We start from the raw sequence: 13948 nt of genomic DNA, 5'->3' as shown, positions 1-13948 counted from the left end.
TTCCAAGTCCACAAAGCCCTCCACTTTCAAGTCAGAAGGCCCCTTTTGCGCTACCAAGAAAGGAAGGGGATTTTCCACACACTAGAGCTGCACCTGTGGCTGCAACACCCTTCCGGAGGTCCTGGGCAGCTCAGTGGCTGCCATCCATCCCCCAGGTGAGGTGCCACTCAGCACAAACCAAACAGTGAGTCACGAAAGCCCATCAACTCCACTTGAACACAGGGAGGCCACCTGCGGTTCCAGAAAATTATGGTGTCTGTTAGGGAGAAAGTTTGGAATGGAGTTCCATTAGATCTTCTTCTGCCAGACCCTCGTGTCTCTTGGGGGTGCTGAGAAGGGAGCTGTGATATTTTGATGAAAAACCAAAGAATGAAAATTCTATGGCCTCTCAACAAAGAAGGTAATATATATTCTTGAATTTAGGATTTCCAGTGAAAAGGAATCCTGTTTCACTATACTGATCAACACATTTTTCCAGAGATGAACTTTTCTGAGTCCTGTAAGGTTTATAAAAGTGGTTGGGGGCGGGGGGATGTACATGTATGCATGGTTTTGGGTGTGTGTGTTTGGGTGTGTGTTTTGTGCATGCATGTGGGTGTGTGTGTTGGGGTACTGAGTTCAGAGTGGCTACATATAAGCAGGAAAATGCCAAGAAGAGGAAGACACTGGAAAACACGACCCCATTAGCACCTCACTTTACATCATCAACATGGTACAGCTTCCATTCTCTCTCCCTCCAAGGGTGTGACCAGTGATTCTGTTGGAGTTTCTGCTGTTATTTCAAGGTAACAAGATGTGGAGTGTGTGTTTCCGATAGTGAATGGATGTCACTGCAATTCACAAGTCACATACAACACAAAAAAAGAGGCATGTTCCTTACAAAATGCTAACCACTTGCCTCCTTGAACCAACATAAAGCCGTGCACCTGCTCTGAAAAAGCATTTTCAGGTGAAGAAATTCCACAGTAACCCATGTTTCCAAGCCCACTCCACCACACCAGAGGAGTAACAAGGCGTCTCCTTCATCACAGTGTGAATGAAAAACAGACCTGATATAAACTGTATCATGATGAACACCACACCCCACCATCTGAAGAGCTTGACTATTTGAATGGGTACAAGGGACAGAGAGAGGCTGGAGACGTGGACTTTTGGGAAGGGGCCGGCATCCAGCCTTGAGAAACTAAGTTGGCTCTGTGGTTGGCCACAAAGATAAAGTGAGCAGAAAGCACGCTGCCCACCGTGGCAAAGCCAGAACAACCCAGCCAGACATGTGTCGGGTCTCTGCTTGGACCTGTTAGCACAGAGCTACCAGACGTAGGCCAGGAACTCCTGTTTGGGCAGCGGCTTCCTGTCCACTTTCTCAAGCCAAATCATTCTAGAATCTATAGGGTGTTTTTCCTCCTTTCTTTTGCTATAGTCGTGGCTAAGACTTTGGTTTCTAATTACGTATTTAAATTCCCATCAGTCAAACGGTCCTTTGGGATACCCTGCCCTTGGGCTGCTGAGCTGGAATCACATGAAGAAAAGCCAACTACTTTCTGGTGGGGAATGCACTGCTGCTACTTGAAAGAAAAAGGATATTTTATATCTTAAACACGATTCCATAAAGCTGAGGCCGACGGAGCTACAAGCACAGACTGGGGAGTCCAACATGGGCTGTGGGCCTGAGTCTCAGCCCTCACCCTCGCTGTGTGTGGTCTTGGGCAAGTTCTTTAATCTCATTATGCTCCAATTTCCTTTTCTGTAAAATGGGGACATGTGAGACATGTATGTGAATCATTTGTCCAGTGCCTGGCATCACGTAATAAATTATAACCATTATCACAACAAGGAGGTGGCAATGAAGAATCATTTTAGCCCCCACTGTCTTTCACCCCCCTTTCAACCCATTCTAAATGCAAAGACTTGGATCTCTACAGTCAGCTCTGGCTACCACTCACTGTAATCCTCAAGCAAGAAGCAAAAAGCGCACAGTGGGGGAGCTCCTTGGAATGCTTAGTCACGCAGGCTTGCTACTGCCGCCCAACTGGCTCCACATTTAATTTAAGAGTATGCATTGTAATACTGCTCTTTTCCAAAGTATCAACCTACATTCAAAACAATGTGAACCTCAGTCATTAAAGGCAGACCCCAGTCTTGCCCATCCATCCACTCATTCATCTATACACCCGTCCACCCACCCACCCATCCACCCATCCATCCAGGCATTCACCTATCTACCCATCCATCACCTATCCATTCATCCATCCATTTAGCCCTGCACCCATCCACCCATCCATCCATCTATCCACCCAGCCACCCTCCCATCACCCATGTCCCCATCCATCTACCCACCCATAAACTCATCACCCATCCATTCATCTATCCACTCACTCATCCACCTACTCACTCATCCACCCATCCATCCATGTACCCATCCATCTACCCACCCGTAATCTATCCATCCACTCATCACCCATCTGTCACCATCCATCCGTTCACCCATCTGCCCATTCATCCACCCGTGTATCAATCTATCCAGCCATCCACCCATCCATCTATTCATCCATCACCCACCTATCCATCCATCCATCCATCCATTTCATCAACCTGTATTGGACATCTATTGTGATCAGAGCCTGGAAGCAGATGTTACTATGAGAAATGATAGGGAATTCGAGGTGTAGTTTTCCAGAGGGCTACAATATTGTTCACATGCACACATCAAAATGTTTTAGAAGTCAGAAAGACTTGCCCAATGGATAGTACAAGCAAACCTAATTTATGGGATAAACTAATCATTTAGACCATATGAGAAGATTAAATAACAAAACGTTTCAGGTCACTTCTCTTTCCTTCTAAAAGAGACAAGTGTCTGGGCTGACATGTCACCCAAACTGTCACTTAATACAGTATTTGTAGACAAGTATCTTTCCTGAATTTCAACCAAACAACCCCTAAACTCTTGTAAGATAATTTATTTGTAAATCACTGCCTATATTTTACTCCTGGATATTAACAATTGAACTGGCATAAACTTAATCTAACAAATGTGTTTTTAATATAAACCTTTAAAATATAGAAACTATAAAACTTTACCTTTTCCAAAAAGATTTTTTAAATTCTTATTTATTCTCTAACAAAGGCAATCCAACAAATTTACTGATTTTTAAAAGATAAACCCAAATTATGTCTTTTGCAAAAAAAAAAAAAATTTCACCATATAATTTGGGGGTCTAAGTTATCCTAATAAAAAGTGGTGAAAATATATTATAAATAGAAAATCAATAAAACATGAAAAAAAATAAGATAGAATAAAAAGTAAGCAAAACAATTCTGTGCTGTTCATTAAACCTTATTAGGAACAGATCAAATTTAAGTGCTCTGTATTGTTGCAACAACGGCATAAAAGATGAGAAAATACAATCATCTGCTGGAAGAGGCCTGCCACGGAAGACTGCTGCAGGGACGCTACTGAGCGCTGAAGGTTTGTCTGGGAATGACGCAGTTCCCTGCAGGCGCCGGTCACCGCAGGTGCCGTGTGTGTGAGATGCATCACCACGTTGTTCCAGGAACACTTACCAAGGCAGGAAAGTAGACCAATATATTTATGAGAGACTTTTACCGAGTGTTGAATGAAAAACTCATTTCTGGTGAATGCGAACTTAACCAGAACATTCGGCCGACAAGAATGTTCCATTCCTGAGTGCCTTGGTAAACCACGGGTGTGCTCCTGGTCTCTGCTGGCCCATCCTCAACTTGCAGAGCTGAGGTAACATCCCATGGGGCTCCGAAAACTGGAATCCCTGCCACCCTGTTCTGGCGCCGACGGCCACAGGTCAGTGGATGTTCCTTGTCTTCCCGCAATGACATTTCACTACTGAGTTAACCCTGCCCTTCTTCCTGCGTACAGAAATCAGCGAACATTTCTATAATGACAAGCTTTATTGCCTATCTGAAAACATCTTTTCCTTTAGGATCTCAATTTTATCTCCAGCCTCCTTCTAATTCCACCCTTGTGAACATAGCATAATGGGATTATTGTGGCCAGACTGCAATGCAAAGAGGAGAATACGAATTATCACGGTGATTATTCAGACACTGGCTGGCAGCAACCTGGCCTTAGACAAAACCATGAGGCAGGCTCCATCTTCTTCGGCACGTCCCACTCTGCTCACAGCAAGGCCTGCAGCGCTCGGCTGCCTCGTGCAGCTTCCAGTGGGAGGTCAGGTCTGCCACTGTCCCCTGCATGCCCAAATACTATCTCCCTTCGCCCCTCACCACATGCACCCCTCACTCAAGCTGCCTCTCAGGCAGCCTCTCTGCTTTGCCTGCTGATGGGACAGGGGTGACTTACCACACCTCTTCCTCAGGGGTGATGGAGTTTGGACATGCTGTCTTCCCAGGACTCACATGGAAATCTAATCTCCAATGTGGCAGTGTTGGGAGCTGTTTGAGTCATGGGGGTGGATCCCTCATGAATGGATTCATGCTCTCCCTGGGGCGTGGGGGTCTTGAGTGAGTTCTCGCTCTATTAGTTCCTACGAGAGCTGGTTGTTTAAAAGACCCTGGCACCTCCTTCCTCTCTCTTGCTTCCTCTCCCATGTGATCTGCTTGTACCTGCCGGCTGCCTGCCACTTTCCACCATGAGTAGAAGCAGCCTGAGGCCCACTCAAGATGCAGCTGTCCCAGAATCATAAGTCAAATAAACCTCTGTTCTTTATAAATTACCCGGTCTCAGGTATTTCTGTTATAGCAACACAAAACGGACCAATATAGGGGGCCAATGAGAGCCTCCAGGGATGAAACATGCCCCTCCCTGCTTCTCCCCTTCCCCGCCCCCTCCCCCTTTCCTCTGCTGTCCTTTCCTGTCTTTCTTTCCCTGCCCCCTTCCTCCCAGAGCATTTGTTGCAGAAGTCCTTTGAACCTACCTTTCAAGGTGTCGAGATAAATCAGTGAACAAAGGGCTTTCATGGAACTTTCACTTATGTTAGAAGAGATGGAAAATACACAACAAAAAAATATAATACACAGAATGTCTGACGGTGATGCTATGGGCAGAATAATCCGGGGTATGAAGGCTCGGGGGAGCTGGAGGGAAGGTGCTAATTCATACAGGATTATTAGAGAAAGCCTCACTAAGAAGGTGAAATTTCAGCAGAGGCACGAAGGAGGTAGGGCATGGCTGAGTGGGGACTGGGGACATGCTCTCAGGCAGCAGTACCCGCAGGTGCAAAGGCCTGGGACGCAGTGAGTGAGGGGAGAGTTAGCAGAGCACGACATGAGAGAAGGGGTGGGGGGCCGCAGGTCTCAGGGGGGCTTGCAGGCCAAGAGAAGGACTTTGATTTTCCCCAGTGGGATAAGAAGCCTTTGGTGCATTTCCGAGGAGTGTGGTATCCAGTTTTGAAAGGACCACTCTGCAGGGCTGAGATGAGGTTGGAAGTGAGCTTGCTGTGACCCGGCTGGGGCTGAGGGTGGCATGAGGCTGATGGGGAGAAGGTGGTGGGTTCTGGGTGTGCTTTGAAGGGGGGTCCAGTGGGTCTGCTGATAGACTGAATGTGAGGTGGGACCCTAAGTGGATGGTGACCCCATGGCAGAGCCAGAGGAGCTGTGAGAGGATCCATTCAGATGCGGGCCTGGGGCTCTCAGCAGCCCCTCAGAGTGCCCACCTGCAGTGCTGTCTTGTGCTAGTCAGGACACAGATAATCAGAGGTACTCCTGCTGGCCAAGGCGGGGGAAGCAGAGAAACAAAGAAGGGTAGCAATATTGCAGAGGAGATGCCGTAATGCCGTGGAGAAAAGTCACGTGTTCCGAGTCAGCCAGACCGGGGTTCAGACTCCAGCCCCCCACACCATCACTGGGCTTTGGAGCTGTCCATCCCTACAGCTTCAGGTTCCGTCTGTGCAGGTGGAGTCAAGAATTCCACCCAAAAGGGTCATTAAGAAGATGAAATGGAGGGAAGTGGTAGGTTCCCCAACAAGTGCCTGATAATGTTCTTGGTATGAAATCGCGCCTCTCCTCTCAGGGTCTGTTCCAACGTCTAACGACTCAGAACAACTCTTTGTGGCTCCCGCATGCCTCTCTACCATCAAATGCAGAGAAGAGCAGAGATGCACACTGCCACATAAGAGAGCCCCATGTACTTTAAGATAAAGATCAGAGGACAGGAGACACTTTCCACAGGCCTCAGAATCACTATTACAGAAAAATTCCACCTTCAAAATGGAATAATGAAGTATAATTCCTACAATTACCACATCATCTGAAAAAGGAACTTCTCAGGTATCACTAGTGAAAAACAACTTTATGAGAACCTTAGGTATACAATGGCAGAATCTAAGTCCCTGACTAGCTTATAGTGAGAACCGTTCATTCATATTAGAAACCACCTCCCACTCAACCTCTATAAGCCACGCACATGCATTTTACAACTACATGAGTTATCTCAAAGGTAGCCACAGTCAGTCATTTAAAGATGAACAGAAATGAAGAATGTTCTTTGAAGTCCAGCTGGCCCTGGTGGGTTGAAGAAGGACCGTGGCACTGAGCGCAAATAACATGAGCATCAAAGTGGAATGTTCTTTTGTGCCAAAAGCTGCACCATGTAATTCTGAGATCTGGCCAGCTTATAATGACATTTTAAGTAGCTTTCAATGCTCCAAGTGGGCTCTCACAGGGCAATTACATGAAATGTCAGGACATCAAATATGTAAGGCCTGGAGGAAGAGATCAACTCGCAGTGACTCTGCGTGCACAACTGTGGTAGACCTGACCTACTGAAATTATGTGACTTAATAGGGTCTCCCAAACAAAATGTTATAAGCATTAGAGAATAAGCAACAGCATGCAGATGATCTCACTGCAAAATTGCTTTAACAAAGAACATGTGAATCATGCATAATAGCTTTCACTGTGCTTTTATCATCATGTACATATGAAGGCACACAGTTTAGCCATGTCCAAACATCCATCAACACCATGATCACCATTGACATCACCGTCAACATCATCATTTTCAGTACCATCCTCACTGTCATCACCATCACCACCATCATCATCACCATCACCATCACCATCACCATCACCATCATCATCATCATCACTATCATCATCACCATCAGCATTAGCATCAGGATCAGCATCACCATCACCATCATCACCACCGTCATCTTCTTGATCATCACCACCATCATCACCGTCATCACCACCATCAATATCATCATCATCATCATCATCACCATCACCATGATCATCACCATCACCATCATCACTGTCATCACCATCACTATCATCATCACCATCAGCATTAGCATCACCATCACCATCACCATCATCACCACCATCATCTTCTTGATCATCACCACCATCATCACCATCATCACCACCATCAATATCATCATGATCATCATCACTATCATCATGATCATCACAATCATTATTACCATCACCATTATCATCAGCAGCAGCATCACCATCACCACCATCACCATCACCACCATCACCATCACCATGATCATCACCATTACCATTACCACCATCATTATCATCAGCAGCAGCATCACCACCACCACCATCATGATCATCACCATCACCATCACCATCATGATCATCACCATCATCATCACCATCATGATCATCACCATCATCATCACCACCATCAGCAGCAGTAGCAGCATCACTATCACCACCATTACCATGATCGCCTTCATCACCATCATCACCACCATCATCATGATCATCACCATCATCATCACCACCATCATCATGATCATCACCATCATCATCACCACCATCATCATGATCATCACCATCATCATCACCACCATCATCATGATCATCACCATCATCATCACCACCATCATCATGATCACCATCATCACCATCACCATCATCATGATCATCACCATCACCATCACCACAACCATCATGATCACCACCATCACCACCACCACCATCATCACCATCATCACCATCACCACCATCAGCAGCAGCAGCAGCAGCATCACCACCATCATCATGATCATCACCATCACCATCACCACAACCATCATGATCACCACCATCACTACCACCACCATCATCACAATCATCATCACCACCATTACCATCATCATCACCACCACCATCACCACCATCACCATCATCACCATCATCATCACCACCATCAGCAGCAGCAGCAGCATCACTATCACCACCATTACCATCATCGCCTTCATCACCATCATCACCGTCATCACCATGACCATCACTATCATCATCTCCATGAGGACCTGACTGTGCGCTTTTTGTTTGGCGAGCATACAGTCCATTCAATTGCTGTAGTGTCACACTTGGAGATTTGCAGACAATCCAGGTAAATTCAGTAGGAGCTTATTATTCTATTCTGTACTCATTTGCGTTTCCACCCAGGAGATATGGACATAGTCATGTCAGCATCCTGTCTATTTTCACTGAAAACAACACACGTGAAGTAAAATGTGTTCTCCTTCCAATTTGAGGGTGTCTCAGCTAAGTGGCATATCTCTCACCATGGCTAACGAAAAGCACCTGAACTGCAGTCTGGGATACAGAATCCATTGCTCCATCGGGCCATCCTGTTTTAAACTCACAGGACTCTATTCACCAGGTCTAACTCTCTATTACATGCAATAGTGAGACAAAGAAGAGAAAAATATATAAAATTAGCTTTGACATTAATTACATAATTTCAGGTGGTGGTAAGGATCAGCAGTCAAATTGCTTTTTAAAGAGTGTTTCATTTAGATTCACATTCCCACGAGTCTGCATACTCAGAATGTGAACTGACTCATGACAGGGAAGGCACCTAGGCCTGTGCTGGAGGCAGATGCCAGGCTAGAATATAAAACTTCCCCAAGACGGCTACCAGTGGTAGTAACTGAAATGTGCGCACATTAACTAAATGAGCTCCACCAGCATTCACAGAAACACCTCTGGATGGTGAGCATTGTCTAGCTAAGTTCTAGAAATACCAGCCCAGATGGGGAGTGGCAGGTGTTTATTGTTAGCACACCTCTATGTCAGGAACTCAGCTTATGATCAGACCCAAACCAACTGCTGCTCAGTATGCCCTGGGGCCTCGAGACCCCAGCCCCACCCTGCAGGGGCCACTGACATACTCACCTGTGGGAAAAGCAAGACCCCAGCCCTTCCAGACACACACCTGCCTACAGAAGGGAAACACCACCAGAGAGTTGGTGGTCTACATGTGCCCAGAATGTTCAGGTTGGAAGAGAGGAGACTTGGGAAAGTGACAGGAAGGATGTCATCATACCACATGCAGTGTTCCGGGCTGTTCCGAAAGGCCTTCCCATCAGAGCCAGTGGTGGAAGGTGGTGGGACGGAAACATGAGGGGGTGCACGCTCGCAGTAGCCACCCTCAGGCGCCTCACCGACTCTAGTCTAAGAGAGGCACAGTCCTCGGACGACCTCCGGCAACATGGCTGACCCGGGGAGTGGGCCTCTCCAGGAAGCAGTGAGCTCGTGGTATGTAAGCACAGCCTGGGCGGCCATCAGTCACAGATGCTGCAGAAGAGGCTTCTCATGTGCAGGCAGAGTTTGCTACATTCCGGTTCCTCCCAGATCTAAAAACAGTGGCTCTAAGCCAGTGCAGAAGTGAGGGGCAGTGTCCTGGCTGGGAGAAAGACTTGTGCGTTGGGCAGTGCAGGGCACCTGCGGCTGCTGTCACCCCACGTCTGGGCGAATGCCGCGAGCACCCACAGCAGGGCTGCTGAGCAGGGGGATTGGGAGGCAGACATGCAGCAGGAGGAGCCCTTTTCCTGCTGTGGAAGCCTCAGTGACACTTGGAGCCCCCAGTCCTCTCCCCTGCTTTCCCCTCCACGGGGGAGATGGTGGGCTGCTTGCTGCCCCCACGATATGGAGCTGAGCTGCAGTAAAGGCCTCCGTGTTCTATACCGAGTGTGGGGCTGTTGCACTGGGATGAGCAGTTCTGTGATAACTCAGGCGCCTTCTTTTTTGTTTCAGAAGGTGCTCGTAAGCTCCAGTGAGGGGCATGGATCCAGGATAAAGAGTTTATCTACAGCTTCCTCAGGGAGCAAGCTTGCAGAGCAGCCTCTTCGCTCCGTGATTAAGTGGACAATTGATCCTGTTTTCTTTTCTCTTTTCTTAATCCAAAAGCCATGATTGGGTTCAGAGAACTGAGCAACACTGGCCCACACTCCATTATGAATGGATTTCTTCAAAAATGAAAAAGGCAGCAGGTGCCTCCTTTCAAGGGAAAATGACCCCAAAATTGTGAGTGTATTTTCTCCACAGTGATAGAAGCATTTGAATCTGTTTCTCTATATTATAATCGACTGTTGTCACCATGAAAAGTAAAAGCCTCAGTGCAGCAGCCTGCTGAGACTGGAACGCAGCGGACACTGCCGACGCTGAGAGGGCCTCCAGGCTGGGCTTCCCACCTTCCTCACCAGTGGGAGAGCAGACACCACAGCAGGCAAACGTGGGACTTCAGATCGTGGGAGGTTCAAGAAAGGAGGACCCGAAACACACTCATTCTTACCTTCGAGAAGGGGGTGAGGGAGGCGACCCCGGAGCCTGAGCGATGGGTCAGGTTTAGCAGGTGCTTTATGAGCACATGAGTTAGTGAATACACACGCTAAGCATTGCACACTTAGAAAGCTGCACAGCCAGGCACAGAAGCCAGTTCTTCCAACTTGCACACCAGTTCCCCAGTGAACCCCCACGTCAGCACGGTAGAACCAGGTTGGTACAGATGGCGGTGGGGGCAGAGCCCACTACTCACCTTGGCCATACAAGTGAGAATATAATAAGAGACCTGAACAGAAGGATCAAGTTGGGAAGAGGCTAGGATGGGAAATATCAAGGCCAAAGTTCACACTAGTCATAACGTGAATTAAAGTCTCCTAATGCCCAGTCCAGGCTCTCGTTGGTGCAGGATCAAGGTGACGAAAGAAGGGGCCCCACTGGGCGGGTCACAGTTTCTGTGTCCTGCTCAGTTGGGTTGGGGGCTTCATCAGCGAGCAACGACTGGATCAGGAGTTACCACAAGTGGACTGATTCGAGTCAAATGCTTAGAAAACTGTACCTGATGCATTCCCTAAAGCAATTTCCACAATTCCATACTTGTCATCATTGAGTCTGAGTTGAAAGAGTGGCATTAGGCAAAATATCTGGTATAAGACCTATATGAGGAAAACTGCAACACTCTGATGAAAGAAAGCAAAGAAGAACTTAGTTAATGTGGAGATATCACATGTTCATGGATAGGAAGACTCAATATTGTCAAGGTGTCAGTTCTTCCCAACTCAGTCCATAGAGTCAATGAAATCCCAGTCAAAGTCCCAGCAGGTTATTTTATGGATATAGAAAAATGTGTTCTAAAGTTTATAGGTAGAGGCAAAAGCCCCAGAATAGCCAACACAATGTTGAAGCATAAAAAGGACTAAGGGTTGAAGGACTAACACTACTTGACTTTAATACTTACTACAGAGCTACAGTAACCAACAGAGAATGACACTGGCAACGGAAGAGACAAATAAATCAGTGGAACAGAACAGAGCCAGAAACAGACCCACACAGACATAGCCACCTGATCTTCAACAAACAGGCAAAGGCAATGCCATGGAGAAAAGACGGTCTTCTGAACAGACGGTGCTGAACAACTGGACATCCACCTGCAAAAAATGAGGCTAGACAAAGACCTCACACCTTTCACAAAAACTAATTCAGGATGGGTCAGAACCTAATCCTGAAATGAAAAACTATAAAACTCCTAGACGATAACACAGGAGAAAACCTAGATGACCTTGGGTTTGGCAGTACTCTTTAGATATGCAAAGGTACAATCCATGAAGGAAATAATTGATAAGCTAGACTTCGTTAAAATTAAAAACTTTGGCTCTGCAAAAGACCCTGTAAAGAGACTAAAAGACAAGCCACAGACTAGGAAAAAATATTTACAAAAGAAATATCTGATCTAGGACCATTATCCAAAATATACAAGGAACTTTTAAAACTCAACAATGAGAAAACAAACAAGCCGATTAAAACATGGCCCAAAGACCATAAGAGACACCGAACCAAAGAAGATAGAAGGATGGCAAAAAAGCTTATGAAAAGATGCCCCACACCATACGTCATCGGGGAAATGCAAATTAAAGCAGCAGTGAGATACCACCACACACCTGTTAGAATGGTCAAAATCCAGAACACGGACAACACCAGATGCTGGCGAGGACGTGAAGCAGCAGGAATTCCCAGTCACTGCTGGTGGGAATGCAACATGGTATAGCCACTTGGGAAGACACAAAAACAAACATATTCTCACCACATGAGCCCCCTGGTATTTACCCAAATGAGTTGAAAATTTATGTTGAAACTCATACCTGCACATGGATGTTTATAGCAGCTATACTTATAATTGCCACAACTTGGAAGCCACCAAGATGCCCCCTCATTAGTGAATGAATAACCTGTGGTGCATCCAGACAATGGAATGTCATTCAGCACTAAAAAGAAATGAGCTGTCAAGCCATGAAAAGACATGGAAAAAGCCTAAATTCTTTGTGCTAAGTGAGAGAAGCCCAGCTGGAAAGGCTATGGACAGTATGATTTCATCTGTGCGACATTCTGGAAAAGGCAAACATATGGAGACAGTAACAAGATCGGTGGCTGTCGGGGGCTGGGTGGGAAGTCGGGATAAACAGGTAGAACACAGAGGATTTTCAGGGCAGTGAAAATACACTGTATGACACTGTAATGGTGGACACGTGACATGATACATTTGTCCAAAGCCACAGAATGTCCAGCACCAGGAGTGTGCCCTAATGTGAACTATGGACTCTTGGTGATGATGAAGTGTCGATGTGGGTTCACCAGTTGTGACAACTGTGCCCCCTGCAGGGGGATGTTGTGCACATGTGGGGGAGGGGGGTTGTGGCAAATCTCTGTACCTTCCTCTCTCTCTTTTTTTCTGTGAACCTAAAACTGCTCTAAAAAATAAAGTCTGTTAAAAAAAAATAAGAATGACTTTTCTCTTTGTTTAAAATCAGTAACCACTGAGCCCAAGGAAAACTATAGTCAAGGTTCTGTAATCTGAAAAGAATTATGCACACGGATGTTTACTGTGCATAACATGAGCAGAAAAAATAGACAAACTGTGTGTAGCTTAATAGACAGACACGGATATAGAACTGGTTTAAATGTTTTATCATATATACATAAAATCGAATATTATTTCTCCATAAAAAATGTAATGGAAATGCATTTAATGATGCAGCAAAGTGCTAACAATATATTCAATGAAAAAAAGCAGGCTTTGAAATCAATTAACTGGATTAGAGAGTAGTGATGTGGAGAAACACTCTGCATCCTTTAACAGTTACGAGGCAGACACAGATGTCCTGATAGAGAGAGATGTCCCATCTGCACGCACTTAAAACCCAAGTTCCAATACATTACAACACTGGATTCGTCTGTAAAGACAGGTGTACACATACACTGGTTATGTGCAGGACAGCTGGAAGGACACCCCAGCTGCTGGGGTGGAGTTCACCTCGGGGTGTGGCAGGCCTAGGGTAGCTGGCCACGTGGGAGGAAACTTCATTTTTCACTTTGAACTCTTGCACTGTTTAATCTTTTTCAATGAGCACATCTTAATTTTATAATATAAAAATTAATTTAAAAAATTAAATATATCATAGCAGCATTGTTCACAAAAAGTAGAAGCAATCTGTGTCCATCAACAGATAAATGGATAGACAGTGGAATATTATTCAGTCTTAAAACGGAAGGGAGTTCTGACACATGCTGCAACATGGATTAACCTCCAGGACATTATGTCCAAAGAAATAAGCCAGTCACGAAAAGACAGACACCGTGCGATTCCACTTACATGAGGTCCCTAACATTGTCACATTCAAAGAAACAGAAAGTGGGATGGTGGGTGCAGGGCTGGGGGAAGGGG

General features: G+C 46.0%; 1 protein-coding gene across 3 annotated transcripts in view; it reads right to left on the bottom strand.

Annotated features, from left to right (window-relative positions):
* Window positions 1-13948, bottom strand: part of PTPRN2 (protein tyrosine phosphatase receptor type N2) — a 906619-nt gene that overhangs the window by 562002 nt on the left and 330669 nt on the right. For all 3 annotated transcript variants that reach the window (XM_063099753.1, XM_063099755.1, XM_063099754.1), the window contains one exon: window positions 913-926. In XM_063099753.1, the coding sequence (XP_062955823.1) occupies window positions 913-926 (14 nt within the window). The remainder of the gene's footprint in view (window positions 1-912; window positions 927-13948) is intronic.

Source organism: Cynocephalus volans, chromosome 6 (assembly GCF_027409185.1).
Source record: "Cynocephalus volans isolate mCynVol1 chromosome 6, mCynVol1.pri, whole genome shotgun sequence".
Classification (NCBI taxonomy): Eukaryota; Metazoa; Chordata; class Mammalia; order Dermoptera; family Cynocephalidae; genus Cynocephalus; species Cynocephalus volans.
The sequence above is the reverse complement of the archived record's forward strand: the minus strand, read 5'-3'. Positions and strand labels throughout refer to the sequence as shown.